At 38.1% G+C, this 22,255-nt stretch overlaps 1 protein-coding gene across 1 annotated transcript in view; it reads right to left on the reverse strand.

Moving 5' to 3' along the window:
* LOC133612380 (membrane cofactor protein-like) overlaps positions 1-22,255 on the reverse strand; it is a 114,913-nt gene that overhangs the window by 11,596 nt on the left and 81,062 nt on the right. The window contains exons 6-14 of the mRNA XM_061969751.2: positions 20,365-20,442; positions 20,096-20,284; positions 13,746-13,845; positions 10,598-10,674; positions 10,338-10,517; positions 10,093-10,266; positions 5,142-5,234; positions 4,531-4,578; positions 2,348-2,426 (exon numbers count right to left, since the gene is read on the reverse strand). Of these exons, the coding sequence (XP_061825735.2) occupies positions 2,348-2,426; positions 4,531-4,578; positions 5,142-5,234; positions 10,093-10,266; positions 10,338-10,517; positions 10,598-10,674; positions 13,746-13,845; positions 20,096-20,284; positions 20,365-20,442 (1,018 nt within the window). The remainder of the gene's footprint in view (positions 1-2,347; positions 2,427-4,530; positions 4,579-5,141; positions 5,235-10,092; positions 10,267-10,337; positions 10,518-10,597; positions 10,675-13,745; positions 13,846-20,095; positions 20,285-20,364; positions 20,443-22,255) is intronic.

The following is a 22,255-nucleotide window of genomic DNA, read 5'->3' on the forward strand; positions in this document are numbered from 1 at the left end:
GTCAATTTACACAAAGTTTGGATTTTTGGCAGATGTATATTATCTGCCGTCATTATATAGAGGTTAATTTGTGTTTTTATTACAAATGCTTTTTTTTTTTTACACTGAATTTGTGTAACTGAATTTTTTGTGTTTGAATTTTGTCAACCAAATTTTTTTTTACATCAAATTATGCTGACAATTTTCTTTAAAAAAAACAAAAAACGTTAATAATATGTGTGCTTAAAACTGTTATAAAATTCTGTTTTTTTCAATTTCAGTGTAAAAAAAAATCATTGTAAAAAAACTTCAGTGTATAAAAAATTCAATATTCAGAGTAAAAAAAATTCCAGTTGAAAACATTTTTGTGTAAAATAATAACCAAAAATGTGCTGCTTCACTTCCGGTAAATTAAGACTGAAGCAATCGATCATGTCTCAGAACCAGCCAAATGAGGTGTCAAGTTTGAAGTAATGTGACACGGGTCTTGCAAAACAGCAGAAAAAGGGCAGTTAACTTGGCTACCTTGGCATAATACAACATAATTAACATTTCAATAATGCTGGCTGGAGAACTATCTTTTTTTTTACAATTAATTTTAAAATATTGAATTTTTAAACACACGCATTTTGGTAACATTTTGTTTTCAATGAAATCGTCAGCATAATTTTAAGTAAAAAAAATAAGTTCACAAAATTCAAACGCAAAGAAAACAAATTCGGTGTTCAAAAATAGCTTTTGTAATAAAGACACCAATTAACCTTCATATCCTTACATCCATCTATCACTGTCACGTTGTTACGCTGAGAATGAATGACAAAAACTGGAATTCCTATGGTGGGAAAAAAATTGAGGTTTTGACAGGTAAGCAAAAGAGACGTACGGTGGGCGTGGCCACGTGAGCGATGCAGTGAAAAAAAGGCAGGGAAAACTACTGCACTAATTATTTATTTCCTAAATTCTGGTATTGTATGTGTACATAGTGTATCTGCTGATGTAGTTATAAAAAATTATAATAATAATGTAGTAAATATAGTTACATATAATAAATTAAAAAAAATACTGTACTAAATATAGCTATATATAATAAAAATAAATAGAAATATATATATATATATATATATATATATATATATATATATATATATACATACACACACACACACATACACACAGGCCTCGAATTTTAACTTTTTAAGGTCAAGGCAAGTGTCACATGACACAGCAAAATGCTGTGTCACACAAAGGTTTTTTGAAGTAATACCTTTGGGACATAAAAAAAACAAGTAATGCAAAAAAAAACTGGTGTTTACTTTTTGATATCAAAATAAAACACAAAACAGTTTGGGTAATGAATATGAAAAGTGTAATAAAGAAGCCGTGTTCTTCACTTGGTTCAGTACAACAGTTTGGCCAACAAAAACTAAAGAGTGACACCTCTCACATCGAATACACAATCTTCACAGCCTTTGTTCAAGTTCGATGACAAAACATTTTAGCCAGTACTGATGTTATTTGAACACTGATACAGTTTGCAGTTAAATAAAGGACGAGTGAACATGCCAGTCAACAAAGTAAAGACTTTATAAACAAGTTGTGACAACGTTCACGACACATCGCCTACTGCAAAACATTAGTTTTCTCCTTCGTTGTATAATTTTTGTGTGGATACAAGTGTCTCCATTATTGTCCACACCGGTCGGTATCTAAACACAGCAGTGGGCTCTTAAATGCACAGTGGGAAGCGAGGTGAAAATGACGTTAAACCAAGCGCTTGGCTCCGAGGGGAAATCTCCCGAGCAAAGTCTGTGTCCTTAGTCCGCCATGATTATCAAGCCAAACGACACTAGTGCCCATGCGCCTGACTTCGTGTTGCCTAAAATGCATTGATAAATGACGGTTTTTCTGTAATTAAAAAAATTACACGATATTACTAACCGTCTGAACTTTTATCGCAAATTATCTTTATACCGTTTACTGTTACATCCCTCGTCCATTAACAAGTAAAAAGTCAAGGGTGGTCACGGCAGTTCGGGCCGCAGATGTTGGTCAATTTTGTAGGGCTTACAGCAAATGACGAGGGTGGTCGCGGCTTTTGCCGCAGTTGCCGTGGTTAAATTTGAGCCCTGTATTTCTATAATATAGTAAATAATGGCGGCGATAATCGGTCGATCTCTACCTTGAACCCAACACAGTACACAACATCACCATTCAATGTTCCTACTAAAAAGCATCAAGGTGTGAGCAGTAAAGCTGCGACGGAGAGGATAAAGTTGTAGAAAACTCCAGTGGAAAAAGAAGAACAACAAGAAGAAGAAAAGCTCCTGAAGGTGTTAGTCGGCAAAGTTCACTCAACAAAACACCTTACCCAAGTTTGTTCTCTTTGTTGATGAATGCTCCTCGGAAGTGATAGCATGCAGCAATAACCACCGTGAGCACAATGATGACTATGGCCAGCAGGGAGAAAACAAAAGTTTGACTAAATGACAAGGCCATGAATGAAAAGTTAAAACATTTCTCATGAAAGTAACCTTCACAATAAACCATATTCAGTCAAAGTGCATATGAATATTAATCATCAATTCATAAATGACAGGACGTGCATTTATTCTGGCGGTGTTCACAAGTCTACAGGTAAAATGTAACTACAGGTGGTCCTCGTTCTATGGCGTTTTCATGGTTATGAGAGCGTTTCATTGTGAAGAAAAAAAAAAGGCGAACTAGTTACACGGGATGGCGGAGTGATATGTCGTCGCTACACCGAGGAAAGAAGTCGCTCCTGTTATTTAGGAGCGCTTTTAAACTTTAACCTCCATTAGGTCTCCTAGATGTGCGGCAGACTCTTTCGTGGTGGCAGAGCATAAAAGAAAAGAAAAGCCAAACGCTCAGTGGAGAAATTAACTTTGCTTTCAAACGCCCCTCGTAAAAGATGAATATGATATTTCTGAACATACTTCTAATATGAGAGGGATAGTAGTGATGACCAGACAGCGTAGTGGTCTCATTATTGACACTTAAGGATGAATAGCTTTCACGTTATTACCGAATGGTACCAATTCTTGGTACTTGGGAATCGATACCGGTACTAAAAGGTAACAATGTTCTATACAACTGTCCAGTTGTTATGTTTAGTTTTTTTACACTTCTAAGTATCATTTGCAAGTATGCATTAATTTAGGTTTGTACTAGGTGTGTTGCCGTAATCAGGAAGTAGTCTTTGCCATTAAATTAAATGTTCCAGTCTTGTCTTGTGTTGAGTCCTACAAAGTGTTTATACTCCAAGTATTATACTTATTACACACCATCTGATTTTAACATGAATCTTAGTTGTAGTTTTCATAACCAAAATATGGAGGTGTTAAAATCGCCATGTATAATCGCTAATACTAATCAGTAGCATGTATATGGCAAAATCCAATGTAAACTAGCCTCCAGCTAGCACATTTTGAAAAGTGGAGCCCTACTTTGGAGTGCTTTTTATCTTTGTTGGCATGGAAAATTAGATTACTTAGAGGGAGTCCGCTACAATTCCGCCTGTTTGCCCAAGTGCTTGAGTCAGTGCCGAGTCTGCCACCGGACGAGACGTCACGTGCAACAAAAGTATGCAAATATGGTACTGTATGATTTTTCATAAGTTTATACCCTGTAGCAGTGGTTCTCAACATTTTTTCAGTGATGTACCCCCTGTGAACATTTTTTTTATTCAAGTACCCCCTAATCAGAGCAAAGCATTTTTGGTTGAAAAAAAGAGATAAAGAAGTAAAATACAGCACTATGTCATCAGTTTCTGATTTATTAAATTGTATAACAGTGCAAAATATTGCTCATTTGTTGTGATCTTTCTTGAACTATTTGGAAAAAAAGATATAAAAATAACTAAAAACTTGTTGAAAAATAAACAAGTGATTCAATTATAAATAAAGATTTCTACACATATAAGTAATCATCAACTTAAAGTGCCCTCTTTGGGGATTGTAATAGAGATCCATCTGGATTCATGAACTTAATTCTAAACATTTCTTCACAAAAAAAGAAATCTTTAACATCAATATTTATGGAACATGTCCACAAAAAATCTAGCTGTCAACACTGAATATTGCATTGTTGCATTTCTTTTCACAGTTCTTTTTGACAGACATTTAAAAAAAATCTCACGTACCCCTTGGCATACCTTCAAGTACCCCCAGGGGTACGCGTACCCCCATTTGAGAACCACTGCCCTGTAGTACCGATAGTACAGAACTTAGTACCCATTTGATTGACACTTCCTCCTCTAATAAGACGATCTGTGCCTTTCAGTGTGAAAACAACCACAAGAATAAAAGAGTTGGTTTGTCTTTTTTACGGTTTAATGTCATACTTTATTACTGTATTTTATGTCCTTCATGTTTCCTGCCAGTGACTTATTAATTCAAAGTTGGAACAGAATTTGTTTGTAACCTGAGGAGCATGATTTAAAACAGATCATTAAAAGCCGTAAATGCAATATAACATATATTATATACATATATATACATATATACATGCTACACCAATGAAGTTAATACCTACCTATAAGAGCGACACCCAAAGGCATCCACAAGCTGTTCCCATCATTTCCTGAAACAAAGACTTGCGTTAGGTGTGTGGAATTACATTGATCTTTTAGAGGCCTAGTGTTTAGAGTGTTCGCCCTGAGATTGGTAGGTTGTGAGTTCAAACCCCGGCAGAGTCATACCAAAGACTATAAAAATGGGACCCATTACCTCCCTGCTTGGCACTCAGCATCAAGGGTTGGAATTGGGGGTTAAATCACCAAAAATAATTCCCAGGCGCGGCCACCGCTGATGCTCACTGCTCCCCTCACCTCCCAGGGGGTGATCAAGGGTAATGGGTCAAATGCAGAGAATAATTTCACCACACTTAGTGTATGTGTGACAATCATTGGTACTTTAACTTAACTGTATTGTCTTACGCTTAAATGATACTAACCAATATTGTCATTTGGTGCATCAGAGGCTAAAATAGATCAGTAATCAAAGTGACACAACAAGCGTTAACGCTAAAAACTAAAATGTAGACTATTGAATAAAAATAAAAATAAAATTCAGAGGATTACAATGAAGAAAATACAACAGAATCATCTGGATTCTGTTTTTATGCCAAAATACTCAAAATTGTACCTTTTGGTGTCGGTGTGATTGGTGATGATGGTGTCGGTGTGATTGGTGATGATGGTGTCTTCTTGTCAGAAGGCGTCGTGGTCGTTAGTTTTGCTGTTGGGGGCAACATGTAGTATTTATTATAATGAAAAGGAATGTACAAGTAGTATTAGTTTATACACGTAGTATTCGTGCATAAATGTACAGTTTATACAAGTGGTATTAGTTCATACACGTATGAATGTACAGTTTATACAAGTAGTAATAGTGCATACATGTATAAATGTAGTTTATACACGTAGTATTAGTGTGTACATGTATAAATGTACAGTTTATACAAGTAGTATTAGTCCATACGTGTATAAATGTAGTTTATACAAGTAGTAATAGTGCATACATGTATAAATGTAGTTTATACATGTAGTATTAGTGTGTACATGTATAAATGTACAGTTTACACAAGTAGTATAAGTGCATATGTGTATAAATGTACAGTTTATACAAGTAATATTATATAACAAATCGACCGCCTCGTCATTCCAACCAAAGAGCGCAACTGTAGGGACCCACTGCCGGGTCTGGAGGGAATGTCTCCCCCGCGCTCCTCGACCACGGTCTGGGAGCAAACCAGCAGGAAAGGTGCCCGGTGAGGCTGTATTTTTGAAAATCTGTGCACCCGGTCGTGAAGGTGTTCTTTTTCTTAGCCCGGTTACATGGCGTGCTAAACATCTTTCCGTCTTCGTAAGTGAGCCATTTGCTGAAATGTAGCTCCTGAAGCCACTTGTCATTGAAGCTTCGCTTCTTGGTTTTATTGCTCGCCATGACCAAAACAATAATACGCGGGAGTCCTAATACCGGAAATGCATTATTTGTGATCGATAAAACTTTTGGCGAATCAAAATGAAAGAAATTGTACACGAAAGTGCATTACTGGTTGGAGGGTGAGGAGGGACGGGGGTGCTGGAGCCTAACTCAGCTGCATTCAGGTATTTATTATAATTAAAAGGAAACATAATGGGTGTTGTTTTAATGCTGAATAATCCAAATGTACACTTTATACACAGTGTTAGTGCATACGTGTATAAATGTACGTTTTATACAAGTAGTATTAGTGCATACGTGTATAAATGTACGTTTTATACAAGTAGTATTAGTGCATACGTGTGTAAATATACAGTTTATACAAGTAGTATTAGTGCATACGTGTGTAAATGTACAGTTTATACAAGTAGTATTATTGCATACGTGTATAAATGTACAGTTTATACAAGTAGTATTAGTGCATACATATATAAATGTACAGTTTATACAAGTAGTATTAGTGTATGCGTGTATAAATGTAGTTTATACAAGTAGTATTAGTGCAGTAGGTGTGTAAATTTACAGTTTATACAAGTAGTATTAGTGCTTATGTTTACAAATGTAAAGTTTATACAAGTACCGGTAGTATTAGTGCATATGTGTATAAACGTACAGTTTATACAAGTAGTATCAGTGCAAATGTGTATAAATGTAGTTTATACAAGTAGTATTAGTGCATACGTGTATAAATGTACCGTTTATACAAGTAGTATTAGTGCATACGTGTGTAAATGTACAGTTTATACAAGTAGTCTTAGTGCATACATATATAAATGTAGTTTATACAAGTACTATTAGTGCATATGTGTATAAATGTACAGTTTATACTAGTATTAGTGCAGTAGGTGTAAATGTACAGTTTATACAAGTAGTATTAGTGCATACATATATAAATGTACAGTTTATACAAGTAGTATTAGTGCATACGTGTATAAATGTACAGTTTATACAAGTAGTATTAATGCAGTAGGTGTGTAAATGTACAGTTAATACAAGTATTAGTGCATACGTGTATAAATGTACAGTTTATACAAGTGGTATTAGTGCATACGTATATAAATGTAGTTTATACAAGTAGTATTAGTGCAGTAGGTGTGCAAATGTACAGTTTATACAAGTATTAGTGCATACATGTATAAATGTAGTTTATACAAGTAGTATTAGTGCATACATGTACAAATGTATAGTTTATACACGTAGTATTAGTGCATACGTGTATAAATGTACAGTTTATACAAGTAGTATTAGTGCAGTAGGTGTGTAAATATACAGTTTATACAAGTAGTATTAGTGCATGTGTATAAATGTACAGTTTATACTAGTATTAGTGCAGTAGGTGTGTAAGTGTGCAGTTTATACAAGTAGTATTAGTGCATACATATATAAATGTACAGTTTATACAAGTAGTATTAGTGCATACGTGTATAAATGTACAGTTTATACAAGTAGTATTAATGCAGTAGGTGTGTAAATCTACAGTTAATACAAGTAGTATTAGTGCATACGTGTATAAATGTACAGTTTATACAAGTGGTATTAGTGCATACGTATATAAATGTAGTTTATACAAGTAGTATTAGTGCAGTAGGTGTGCAAATGTACTGTTTATACAAGTATTAGTGCATACATGTATAAATGTAGTTTATACAATTAGTATTAGTGCATACATGTACAAATGTATAGTTTATACACGTAGTATTAGTGCATACGTGTATAAATGTACAGTTTATACAAGTAGTATTAGTGCAGTAGGTGTGTAAATATACAGTTTATACAAGTAGTATTAGTGCATATGTGTATAAATGTACAGTTTATACAAGTAGTATCAGTGCATACGTGTATAAATGTACAGTTTATACAAGTAATAATAGTGCATACATGTATAAATATACAGTTTATACAAGTAGTATTAGTGCATACATGTATAAATGTAAAGTTTTTACAAGTAGTATTAGTGCAGTACGTGTATAAATGTACGGTTTATACAAGTAGTATTAGTGTGTACATTAGAGATGCGCGGTTTGCGGGCACAACCGCGGAGTCCGCGGATTATCCGCGGATCGGGCGGATGAAATAAAAAAAAATTAGATTTTATCCGCGGGTCGGGTCGGGTCGGGTGGTTGAAATAAAAAAAAATTAGATTTTAAATAGATTCAGGCGGGTGGCAGTTAAACCAATTCGGAAATATATATACATAGTTAAATGTTACCCACATACGAAAAACGAGCAGGCACCTGCTGCATATGCCACAACAGAAGAAAAAAAAAAAAAGAGATGGACACTTTTACGGAGCGGAGAAGGGACGCCTCGCCGGGGTCCGGGACCGAGGCCCCTTCCCCCGAGAGGGCCCCACCGGGAGCCGTAGCTGAGGCGATCCGCGAGAAGGGCCCGACGCACGTCCAGGGTCACCACCGCGCCCACCGCACCGACACCCCGCCTCGTCCGCCTTCGCCGCGGCCGGCGTCACGCGCAGCAGGTAAGCAGCTTACCTGCCCCGCCACCCCCGTGGCCGGGGGCTCGTAACAGGGGTGACTCCGCGCGCTCCGCCCGCGCAGCTTACCTGCCCGCCACCCCCATTGCCGGGGGCACGTAACAGGGGTCACTCCGCGCGCAGTGCGCTCACGAAAGGGGTGGGGCTCACCCTGGTTGATATAGACAGCAGCTGGACGGTGGCCATGGAAGTCGGAACCCGCTAAGGAGTGTGTAACAACCCACCTGCCGAATCAACTAGCCCTGAAAATGGATGGCGCTGGAGCGTCGGGCTCATACGCGGCCGTCGCCGGCAGCGAGACGCGCTTGGAGGTGCGCTCAGCGTGGCTCCCATATGATTGCGCACTGGTGTGCGTCTGGGTCGTGACAGCGTGGCACGCGAATGTCTGCACTGCATTGGATCAGTCTCCTTTCTTTAACAGGCAAAAGCTTTATAACCTCACTAATGCCTTGCATCGTCTATATTAGATATATAACAACGGGCGGGTGCGGGCGGATGCGGTTCTGATCAAATGTTACATCGGGTGGATGGCGGATGGTTGACGACTTTCTGATGCGGTTGCGGATGAAATAATTGCCTATCCGCGCATCTCTAGTGTACATGTATAAATGTACACATGATACACATAGTATTAGTGCATTAATCCATCCATTTTCGACCGCTTGTCCCTTTCAGGGTCGCGGGGGGTGCTGGAGCCTATCTCAGCTGCATTCGGCTGGAAGGCGGGGTACACCTGAGACAAGTCGCCACCTCATCACAGGGCCAACACAGATAAACAGACAACATTCACACTCACATTCACACACTAGGGCCAATTTAGTGTTGCAAATCAACCTATCCCCAGGTGCATGTCTTTAGAGGTGGGAGGAAGCCGGAGTACCCGAAGGGAACCCACGCAGTCAAGGGGAGAACATGCTAACTCCACACAGAAAGATCCCGAGCCCAGGATTGAACCCAGGACCTTCGTATTGTGAGGCACATGCACTAACCCCTGTTCCATAGTGCTATACGTGAATTAGTGCACACACGTATAAATAGTTTATACAAGTAGATTTAGTGTGTACATGTATAAATGTACACTTGATATATGAAGTATTAGTGCATACATGTATAAATGTCCAGTTTATACAATTAGTATTAGTGTGTACATGTATAAAGGTACAGTTTATACAAGTAGTAATAGAACATACATTTATAAATGTAGTTTATACAAGTAGTATTAGTGTGTACATGTATAAATGTGCAGTTTATACAAGTAGTATTAGTACATACGTGTATAAATGTACAGTTTATACAAGTGGTATTAGTGCATAGACGTATAAATGTACAGTTTATATAAGTAGTATTAGTGCATACATGTATAAATGTACAGTTTATACAAGTAGTCTTAGTGTGTACATGAGTAAATGTACTGTTTATACAAGTGGTATTAGTGCATACAATGTTTGTGGTGTCAACATGGTGCGAAGATGTCAACCATCAACATGAAACTAACTCACCCACAACATGTACTGATAAAAAAGAGCAACTTCCACTTGAATGTGAACATTATAATCTGAATTATCATTATTAATATTTCATGCTCCGTAGCCAGAATGCAACAACAAGTTAAGGACTCACGTAGACAACTGGGAGGCGGTGGCGACCAGCTGCTGTTGATGCCACACGTGATGCTGGCAGATCCAATCATTGTGTATCCTGCCAAGCACTGAAATGTCAGCATGGCGTTGTATCCATAGGGGGGTTGTGCTACCCATTCAGCCTTTTCTACTATGGGTTCTATACAGTTCACCTCTGCAAAAAAGACGGAAAAAGAAATCAGACCAGCTTGAGAAGATGTTCGTGTGCTAATGAGCGATACTTACTGACACAATTTGGAGGATCGGGTTTGAATTTTTTATTATCTGAGCATTCTCTGATTTTGGATCCGTTGAGGGTATAATCCTTTTCACAGCTGTACTGTAAAACTTGTCCATATTCATAGCTCTCTAACTCAGGGCTGAACGAGCCTTTGGCTAATGGTGGCGGGGGCTCGCACACCACCACTGCAAATAGGAAAAGGCAACTGGTTAATTAAAAAAAAAAAGTGTGGTAAAGTACGTGTTAACCAAGCCAGGTTACCTACCTACACAAAATGGCAGGTGGCCGCCTTCCCACCCTTTATCTCCACATATGAAGGACTGTGTGCCAACCAAGATGTAACTAATAAACAGAAAATCATCAGTTCTACAAACTACATATATTTGACACAAATTCATTCAAACAAATACATGACATAATTTCGATCGTGTACAAGCATTACATGTACACACTGAAAATTTTTTAGCCAAGTTTCCTATTTTTTTTTTTTAAGCTACTCAAATAAATAGAAAATACACTTTATTGGCAGAAGAAACATTGGAATATTGTTCTGGCTTCATAAGAGCCACATTATGTTTATTCAAGTGTTTAATGTGTTTATCTTCTTACATTTTAATTTGTAAACGTTTTTGAATGTTTTAGTTGCTTCTGGTTTATGTGACGTAAAGAGAGTTCACTTCGGTTAAACACATATCTGTCTGTGCCGAGTATGGATCGATCACTCTGTGTTAAGACAGCACTATCTTAATGTTCAATGTGAATATCTTAGTTTTGCAGAGTAGACCGTAATGTGTTTATTAGGAGTGTAACGATACGTGTATTTGTATTGAACCGTTTCGGTACGTGGGTTTCTGTTCGGGAACGAGTTTCCACACGAACATATTAAATAGCCGCCTAGGCTAAAGTCTTAACAAGCTGCTCCGCTTTCTGCGTCTGTCTCTGTCAGTATTCTACACAGCACCCAGCATTGTCCCACCCACACAACCATCTGATTGGTTACACGCAGAGCGGTCACAGACAATCAGCAGTGCGTATTCAGAGCGGTAACAGCCAATCAGCAGTGCGGATTCAGAGCGCATGGAGTCAGTGCTTCTGCGGTGGGGTTAGCAGATAGGTGTTGAGCAGGTAAGCATCAGGCAGCGGACTCTCCCCAAATAATAATAAACACCTCCCAGTCAACTACTAGTAACATCACTATGAGCCCGATTACCTTCTAGAAATATAAAAGGCAGCTCAGCTCGCTCGCAGTCCTGGCTTGAGGTGAAGGCTAATTCGCTTTTTGCGGTGTGTGTGTGTGTGTGTGTGTGTGTGTGTGTGTGTGTGTGTGTGTGTGTTACGGACAGCAAAGCCCTGTCTGTCTGTTATTTCACTTTACCTTTTTCTGTGTTGATTGAGCTGTGTTGAAGCAGCAAAAAAGGACATTATGTTAAATGAAGAGTTTCTGTCCCTGATAGTTGATACAATAATGTACCGTAACTGCATCATTAAGCCTACATGAACTCCATGGTGTTCAGGGATGGATAGTCTCTCCTATTGCTATTGTACTATTTTTTCAGCAATAGTTACATTAATAATAATAATAATACCTAGGATTTATATAGCACTTTTCTAAGTACCCAAAGTCGCTTTACATGTAGAACCCATCATACAGTCACACCTGGTGGTGGTAAGCTACTTTCATAGCCACAGCTGCCCTGGGGTAGACTGACGGAAGCGTGGCTGCAATTTGCGCCAACGGCCCCTCCGACCACCACCTATCATTCATCATTCAATTCACCGGTGTGAGTGGCACCGGGGGAAAAGGGTGAGGTGTCCCGCCCAAGGACACAACGGCAGCGATTTTTGGATGGTAAGAGGCGGGGAGCGAACCTGCAACCCTCAGGTTTCTGGTACGGTTGCTCTACCCACTGATCATTAGTAATGTAGCAGCCTAGTTTTGAATGGCAGGGTCCCTGCTATCACATGTTGATAAAAAGATAACATTTACATAATGAAAATCAACTACAGGCTTCCCAAATGCTGTAATAAATCAAGCATGATGAGATGACTTGAAACGGTTTAATGTTGCACTTTTTATATGTAGAAGAAAAGTTGTGTCAGTTTATTTAATCTGAGCAACAACTTGAGGCAGTTTAATGTTGATTGACGTGGGCAGAATTTTTATAGTGTTCCCAATGTTAAAAGGATAAAGCCATTGTTTACAAATTTGGTAAATAAATAACCAAAAAATTTATATTTTGTTGTTTTCTTACTATACCAAAAAAGAACCAAACCGTGACCTCTAAACCGAGGTACGTACCGAAACGAAATTTTTGTGAATCGTTACACCCCTAGTGTTTACACAAGTTTAAGTTGGGGGAATTACCTTTTTTATGGGGGAAAGACGTTACGGTCACTTGTCTCTATGTTCGCATTTAGCAAGCTAGCAAGCTCTATCAAAGTGATGTCATCAACCACAGTATTTCGATCAATCTAATTTAATACGATCGTTCTAACTGTTGGGAGTTCTACTGCAATAGGGATGTAACAATATGAACACTTCATATCACGGTTATTGGGACCAAAATTATCCTTATTATCACGATAATAAAAAAGAAACTATACACACACTGAAATCCGTGAACCAGGTTTTATCTAAAAAACATTTACAAAATAGATTGACACAATTGGCAGAATAAATATGAAATATTGTTATAACTCCTTAGAGCCTTATTATTTTTATTTGAGTGTTGAAAAATATTTATCTTCCATTGTAATTTGTAAAAGTTTTAGTGTTTTTAACAATAAATTAAAAAAACCGGTTTTGGGCTCACCCTTTCCGGTTTATGTGATGTCACTGTAGTTCCCTTCCTGTTGTCGCTATTCCTTCGAGTATAGAGCGATCACTCTAAGATAACACAGTCGGTATGTGCAATGTGCACAATTGAATAGTTTGGTTTTTCAAACGGTAATGTGTTTATATAAATTTGTATTTGTGTATGTCCTTTCTCAATGAAGAAAGACAATGTCTCTCGTACTCGTGTCCGCATTTAAGCTAGCTAACGAGCTAGTGCTCGCAAGCTTCTCAGTAAGTGAGCAGTATCACCGGTCTGTCAATCTATCAAAGTGTTATCAATCACATTTTTTCGATCTTTTTTAATACTAACCATCGGGAGTTGTTCCGTTTATCGTTACACCCCAATACTGCAGTTATCATTATTGCTGTTTATCGTTACATCCCTATTACGGTATATAAACACATATAGAGCTACATAATTAGAGCTAGAAAGCTAGATATAGAGATGGAGTGATATAAATATCTAGATATAGATGGATAGAGATAACTAAATAAGATATGATAAGATAAGATTATGTCTAGAAACTAGATCGAAAACAAAAAGATGCTTATCATCAGTGGTCACATTTTGTCTTACCCAGTGTTGCAACTGACGGAGATTCTATCACCAAATTCATTCCCCTGTGAATAATCAACATTTCCATTTGGCACGTCTCCAAGGGAGCCACAGGTCTTCCCTAAAAAAAAACAAGAATAATGATGTGGCGTTTAATAATAACACATGATCACAAAAGACTCAAATACAGTATTAATACTGGGGATGGAACAGTCCACAAAATCCACAGTTCGAATCTTGTTAAGTTTTTTGACAGTTTATATTCCAATAATCCACCATTACTCTAATCAGTTGTGATTCTTACAAATATACCTGATAAATTCAATCAAAAATGGCTTCTAAAGCCCTGACCCTTGAATTAGTGTAAACAAAAAATGTAAGTGTACAATGTTTATAATCACATTATAATATATAATGTCCCATCCACACGAAGTGAAGCAGAAACTATCAGCAGTAGTTGTCTTTGTTCAAATAAAAACAAAAATGTTGGTTAGTTACATGCAAAACCTCTTTAAATTGATTGGTGCAGTACATAACTGGACGCATTGACTAGTATTTTAAGTCAAACCATAATAATTTTGTAACTCAAATGTTAATTTTAGTATGAAAGCTCAGGCACATTGGAATTATTGTGCGCAGTCAACAGAATAGCAAAATATTTAAAATGTTCAATGATTTATACAAAAAATACAAAAACACTATACAAAGAGATGGGATATGCAGTTTTAAATCAAAATACCAAAACATATGTGAAGGGGCAAGTGAAATTGTGTATTTTGCACAAGTATTTAAGTCAAAAAACCAATCACACTGTATATTATTAAAGAAGAACATATACAGTGGGTGTGGATACATTTTGGCCTCATTCCTGTGAGAATCGTGCCTGTGAGCAAAGAATTAAACGAGTGGAGGTAGGGTCATTTATCCAGGACTAGCTGCAGTATGTTCAAACCACCACCAGGTAGCATCTGTGAGCAGATAATCTCATTCTCTTTTGGATTTATCACATCTTTACATCTAGGACTTGCCATTTTTCATGCATCCTTTACTCATACTTTGAGTGAGGTATGAGGCAAAAATGTAATCCAGACACAATGTATATACAGCCGTGGTCAAAAGTTTACATACACTAGTAAAGAACATAATGTCGTGGCTGTCTTGAGTTTCCAATCATTTCTACAACTCTTATTTTTTTGTGAACGAGTGGTTGGAGCACATACTTGTTGGTCACAAAAAACATTCATGAAGTTTGCTTCTTTTATGAATTTATTATGGGTCTACTGAAAATGTGACCAAATCTGCTGGGTCAAAAAGTATACATACAGCAATGTTAATATTTGGTTGCATGTCCCTTGGCAAGTTTCACTGCAATAAGGCGCTTTTGGTAGCCATCCACAAGCTTCTGGTTGAACTTTTGACCACTCCTCTTGACATAATTGGTGCAGTTCAGCTAAATTTGTTGGTTTTCTGACATGTAATTTTTTCTTCGGCATTGTCCACATGTTCTCAATGGGGTTTAAGTCAGTACTTTGGGAAGGCCATTCTAAAACCTTAATTCGAACCTGATTTAGCCATTCCTTTACCACTTTTGACGTGTGTTTGGGGTCCTTGTCCTGTTGGAACACCCAACTGCGCCCAAGACCCAACCTCCGGGCTGATGATTTTAGGGATTAAAGGCCTCACATTTTCTCCTCCAAACATATTGCTGGGTGTTGTGGCCAAACAGCTTAATTTTTCTTTCATCTGACCACAGAACTTTCCTCCAGAAAGTCTTATCTTTGTCCATGTGATCAGCAGCAAACTTTAGACGAGCCTTAAGGTGTCGCTTCTGGAGCAAGGGCTTCCTTCTTGCATGGTAGCCTCTCAGTTCATGGCGATGCAAAACACGCTTGACTGTGGACACTGACTCCTGTGTTCCAGCAGCTTCCAATTCATTGCAGACCTGCTTTTTGGTGGTTCTCAGTTGACTCTTGATCATCCTGACCAATTTTCTCTCAGCAGCAGGTGATAGCTTGCGTTTTCTTCCTGATCGTGGCAGTGACAAAACTGTGCCATGCACTTTATACTTACGAACAATTGTCTGCCCAGTTGCTCTTCGGACCTTAAGCTGCTTTGAAATGGCTCCAAGTGACTTTCCTGACTTGTTCAAGTCAATGATACGTTTTTTCCGATCTGTGCTGATTTCCTTTGACTTTCCCATTGTCGCGTTTGTAAGAGTCTAATGACTGCATCACATTAGTCCTATTTAAATGGGCTCAGACAAGTCAACAGGTGTCGTCAATCATAATCACTCACATGAAATTAAGAGGCCATGCCATGAAGCTAATTTGATTTGATTGTAACTTTTCTACATCACCAAAATTGATAATGTATGTTGCCGTATGTATACTTTTGACACAGCAGATTTGGTCACATTTTCAGTAGACCCATAATAAATTCATAAAAGACCCAAACTTCATGAATGTTTTTTGTGGCAAACAAGAATGTGCTCCAATCACTATCACAAAAATAAGAGTTGTAGAAATTATTGGAAACTCAAGACCGCCATGACATTATGTTCTTTACAAGTGTATGTCAACTTTTGACCACGACTGTATGTTTTATTGAAGATACAGTACATTCCAGACTATAAGCAACTACTTTTTTCCTAGCTGGATCGGCTAATTTAAGGATATTTTTTCGCTAATGTCCATACAATTTTGTGTTCAATAGTTTGCAGGAAACCCACGCAGAGGACTGAAATGGTGTTATTGTTTGTGCTACGGCGCCATCTTTTGGACGAGTTTGCTGACTGTGGGTATTGGGGGGGCTGAAAATGTACTTCCTGTTTTAATACCATAAACCGCAAATAAGCGTCCAGGGTGTTTTTGGTAAAAATAATTTGTTATTTATAACTCCGAGCGATGTCTGTAGGTTTCACAGTTTGACTAACACAATTCTTACTTAATGAAGCATCCCCTGTGTGATTTCATGCATATTTGTACCTGCCGTCGTCACGTAATGACGCTAGCGTTGTTAAAATTAGCCAAAATACTAACACGTCTACGACTGTCTGTTAGTATTATTGACTAAGAAAGCACATTCAACAATACTGCAATAACAATGATTAATGTGATCATTTTGGTCACTGTATCGTAATATGAAATTTTCATATCTTTACGCCCCAATCCACGTTCAACAGTAGATTTTGTCTGTACTGACCAAATCTGTGTTTGCGTCCGCCATTAAAGGGGAAAATTATCCCCAGACCTATGTAAGCGTCAATATATACCTTGATGTTGCAGAAAAAAGACCATATATTTTTTTAACCGATTTCCGAACTCTAAATGGGTGAATTTTGGCAAATTAAACGCCTTTCTAATATTCGCTCTCGGAGCGATGACGTCACGTTGTGACGTCACATCGGGAAGCAATCCGCCATTTTCTCAAACACCGAGTCAAATCAGCTCTGTTATTTTCCGTTTTTTTCGACTGTTTTCCGTACCTTGGAGACATCATGCCTCGTCGGTGTGTTGTCGGAGGGTGTTACAACACGAACAGGGACGGATTCAAGTTGCACCAGTGGCCCAAAGATGCGAAAGTGGCAAGAAATCGGACGTTTGTTCCGCACACTTTACCGACGAAAGCTATGCTACGACAGAGATGGCAAGAATGTGTGGATATCCTGCGACACTCAAAGCAGATGCATTTCCAACGATAAAGTCAAAGAAATCTGCCGCCAGACCCCCAATGAATCTGCCGGAGTGTGTGAGCAATTCAGGGACAAAGGACCTCGGTAGCACGGCAAGCAATGGCGGCAGTTTGTTCCCGCAGACGAGCGAGCTAAACCCCCTGGATGTCTTGGCTCACACCGTCCCTTATGCCACCGAAGATGATCAAGAGAAGAATATCGACCCTAGCTTCCCTGGCCTGCTGACATCAACTCCAAAACTGGACATATCAGCTTTCAGGAAAAGAGCGCGGATGAGGGTATGTCTACAGAATATATTAATTGATGAAAATTGGGCTGTCTGCACTCTCAAAGTGCATGTTGTTGCCAAATGTATTTCAAATGCTGTAAACCTAGTTCATAGTTGTTAGTTTCCTTTAATGCCAAACAAACACATACCAATCGTTGGTTAGAAGGCGATCGCCGAATTTGTTCTCGCTTTCTCCCGTGTCGCTGGCTGTCGTGTCGTTTTCGTCGGTTTCGCTTGCATACGGTTCAAACCGATATGGCTCAATAGCTTCAGTTTCTTCTTCAATTTCGTTTTCGCTACCTGCCTCCACACTACAACCATCCGTTTCAATACATTCGTAATCTGTTGAACGCTTAAGCCGCTGAAATCCGAGTCTGAATCCGAGCTAATGTTGCTATAGCTTGCTGTTCTTTCCGCCATGTTTGTTTGTGTTGGCTTCACTATGTGACGTCACAGGAAAATGGACGGGTGTTTATAACGATGGTTAAAATCAGACACTTTGAAGCTTTTTTTTAGGGATATTGCGTGATGGGTAAAATTTTGAAAAAAACTTCGAAAAATATAATAAGCCACTGGGAACTGATTTTTAATGGTTTTAACCATTCTGAAATTGTGACAATGTTCCCCTTTAATACGCAAATCCACTGTTGGCGTTAACGTACTTTTTGTGTCTTTTTACACATTGAAATCAGAAAGGACGCAAATTTCCGGAAGTTCGCGTGTCCTCGGGACGCAGATTTTTTTTTTTAACTGACCCTGCCTTCTCCACGTTTTTATTGGTTGTCTTCAAAGTAATGAACTTTCCGATACAATTTTTTAAATTTTGATTCGCCGAAAGTTTTATCAATGACAAATACTGCCTCAGTTTGCACTCAAACAACTTTACTTCATGGTAAACACTAAGGTGAGTGTAAAGTCAACCTTTTTAACGTCCTCCTGTGCCATGTCTCCAGTAAATGATTGTTTTAGTCTTTGTGAGTCCATGGAAACTTCACTTTTATCTCCCGCTGCATCGACATCGTTCGAGGATGGAGACAGGCTAGCTGTTAGCTTCAAGCCAACCAGCACCCGACCAGATCCATCCACCCCAAAGACATACTTTGCAGGTCAACAAACGAGGAAAATATGTGCCTTTTGAAGTGTTAATGTGGGAGGAGTGTTCAAAAGGAGTCTCTTTTGGAGAAGTGGCTGACAAGTTAGCAAGTCATTGTTTACTGCGTCATTGTTTACTGCGTCGCCAGGCTCTGCTTTTTATCCAGACTTATCGGATTACATTTTTTATTATCTAAAGCAGAGGTGTCAAAAGTGTAGCCCGGAGGCCATTTGCGGCGCGCAGCTAATGTTTTAAAGGCTTAGGGCACATTTTAAAAATATTATTAAAATAAACAAAAACATAACAAAAGTGGAATAAACAAAAAAAGGTGGGTTTTTTTTCTTTAAAAACAGTCATTGCTCAAAACATAATATTAAATCAAAATCAATGTTTTTATGAATTATTGAACTATCTAAGGCTCCGATTACTTCACATCAAATATTCCACTTTGAAAAAATTATTTTTGTGGAAGATTTTGCATATTTTGTGTGTTTGCCATAAAACAAAAACAGTTTTCTTTGACAAAAAGAGCAGAAAACTAACAAACATTTTTTTTTTAAACTACTACTTAGATCTGATGTAGACTCTAGAGATTTAAGCGTTAAATAAATAATGTATGTATGCCCTGACACACGATTATCATCATTTTATGACCGAGCAAAAAACGTTTTACACTTTTATACTGAAATAAATACACCTACAACTTATTAAATAAAAATATAGAAAAAAATACCGGCAGCAGTAAAGTTTAGATACATGAAGGAAAGAAGAAAGTGAATGAATATTTATAACTGAATAAATTGTATACATAATAAAATAAATAATATAAAATATGCATAAAAATGTGTTTTCTTTTGTATTTTTTTTTAATTAATTAAGTAACGTTTATGACAACCTTTTTCCAAAACACAATATAGAATGTGAGATATAACAGGATAATGCATACATTTATCATTAGTTTTCAAAACGGTTACAAAAAAGTGGGACCACAAAAATTTACTGTGGGACCCCATTTTTATGACTTGATGGGGTCCCTCGGACCCCATTTTGAAAATTCCTAGCACCAACACTGAAATCATAAGTCCCTACTTCACCTCACAATGCCTAGAATGCTGGAATTTTTATTTTACTGAGGGAACTCTCCTGAAGGAATCAATAAAGTACGATCTATCTAGAACTCCAAACTCAATAGTAGCACATACAAAATAAACGTGATGCGAACAACACACTGTGTTAGGTCAACCAAACCGTTGAGATAATTTCCATAAACCGTTCCATCCCTACTATAAAAATAAATAATTAAAACAGGCGAGGCTTACTTTTGCATATGAGCGTAACTTGACTCCAGGTTCCAGCTGTGCAAGTGATGGTTAAAGACCCTCCTGTCGGCGTGTAACCCACATTACAGGCAAAAGTAGCCGTGCCACCGTCTGGGAAAGTTCCCGTAAGAATGTCTGTGTCCGTCAAGTACATGTTGGCACCTTGTGGAGGTTTAGAGCAGCTTTGAGCTGTCGTGGAAAATGGAAACAAGATAAAACTGTTGATATATCAGATCATCAACTGCCTTCCGGGTCTTTGCCACACTCACCTTGAGCAATCGTGGCAAGTCCAAACAAACTTAGTCGCAGGAATAAAAGGATGTCCATGGTCGAGGTAAATGTAGTATCTGATAAAGAAAAAAAAATGCAACAATAAATCTATTATTTTCAGCAATTGGATCATGTCGTTTGGACGTTGCTATCGCCAACAGTGCAAAATGCCTTGTCGAACTTAAGGAAGGGAAGTACGGGATCTTACCCAACCTATTGGATTCAAGAAGCATGTATGCAAAGCTTTTGTCTTTCTTGTGCAAGTTAGTAAGTACATTAAAAAAAACATTTTTGGTATTATGGTTTTAGTTTATTTGAAACATGCAGTTACAATACGGCATATCACATATTTGCAGTTTTTTAATTAAAGTATAGTAAGGAGTAAGAGGAACCAGAGCTTATTCAACCCTAGCCCAGACTTGGACAAATTAAGGCCAGGGGGCTGCATGCGTCCGGCCCGTCGGACAGTCTCAAATATTTTTTTTAGATCTTTGATGGAAACTGTAGCTGCCATTATGATGTGCAGTGATGTTTTCAAATGACCCTAAGTCTTGAACTATACAAAGTATTCCAATGGTTGGAATCTGCGCTTTTGCATGGTATCTTAGTTACTATGGTAATCGAATTAGTTACTATGGTAATCTACGTCACAGCAGCTCAGACGAGGCACCAAGCAGTGTGGGTGGGGAGCGTTTCCACAGAGTGTTTCCAGAGCGGCCAGCCTGAAATGCGGGTGTCAGGGACAGACGCGGAAGGAGATTTTTACAACAAAGTTCTAAAGCTTAATGATATATCAGATTGTAGGTGGGTTTTTTTTTTAACCCTTCACGTTCATATTTCGCTGTGTTTGTTGCATTTTTATTGCGTTTCGCATGATTGTAAAATACATCGATCGAGAAGGGGTGTGACGTTCATATGTTGTCAATATTCAGTGTTTTATCGTGCATAGTTAATATTGTAAATCCCACATTCTTTATTTTCATGTACATTCTGGGTGTCTCAGTCAGTAAAAAAATTACAAAATTACATTACGTTTTTAAGGCAGTCTGTCATAACGTTTTTAGCGTTCAATCAGACATTATTGTGAGGTTTTGTATTAGTGTTCCTAAAAATCCGATATAACGGCCATCAGACATTTTTTTCTCTAAATTAGGCCCCTCCGAGTCAAAATAATTGCCCAGGCTTGCCCTCGCCCTTTCAGTTTCATAGCAATTCATAACCAGTGTTGGGTTAGTTACTGAAACCCAGTAACTAGTTACAGTTACTAGTTACTTTATTTCAAAAGTAACTCAGTTACTAACTCAGTTACTTACACCAAAAAGTAATGCGTTACTGTGAAAAGTAACTATTTATAGTCTTTTTTTTTTAAAGCTCCCATTAATGCCCTTTTAGCCTTCATTTCAGTACTGTTATTGCACTGGAGAATAATACAATCGGTTGATCGACTTGACATGCATTTTTATTTTCCTTTTAACATAATTAATGAAAAACAGTGCAACATAAAAAGGCATTCCTCCTTTCTTTAAACTTGGACCAATGACCATTAATAAAAAACAAGTTAAAGTGCAACATAAGAAGGCACATCATCTTCCTTGAAACATAGGTAGTGAAATAAAGCCTGACATCTGGAGTGATGCTGCTGTCTTCCATACTTGGAGCCATAGATTGTAGAATCCTTGTTTTCAGTGGCAGGATCATTGACACAGATGGTGAAGTTTCAGTGCTCAGTAGATGGAACACTTTTGAGGGGTTTAAGCACCTGGAGGACCTGATCTGCCACTCTCACATCATCATCAGACAGGGTGACATTTGTCTTCAGGGTGTTGTGGGTCAATGCAGAGTATATAGCTGCCTGCTGCTCCAACATATCATAAGTGGAGTTCCACCTCG

The sequence above is a fragment of the Nerophis lumbriciformis genome, linkage group LG01, assembly GCF_033978685.3.
Source record: "Nerophis lumbriciformis linkage group LG01, RoL_Nlum_v2.1, whole genome shotgun sequence".
Taxonomy (NCBI): Eukaryota; Metazoa; Chordata; class Actinopteri; order Syngnathiformes; family Syngnathidae; genus Nerophis; species Nerophis lumbriciformis.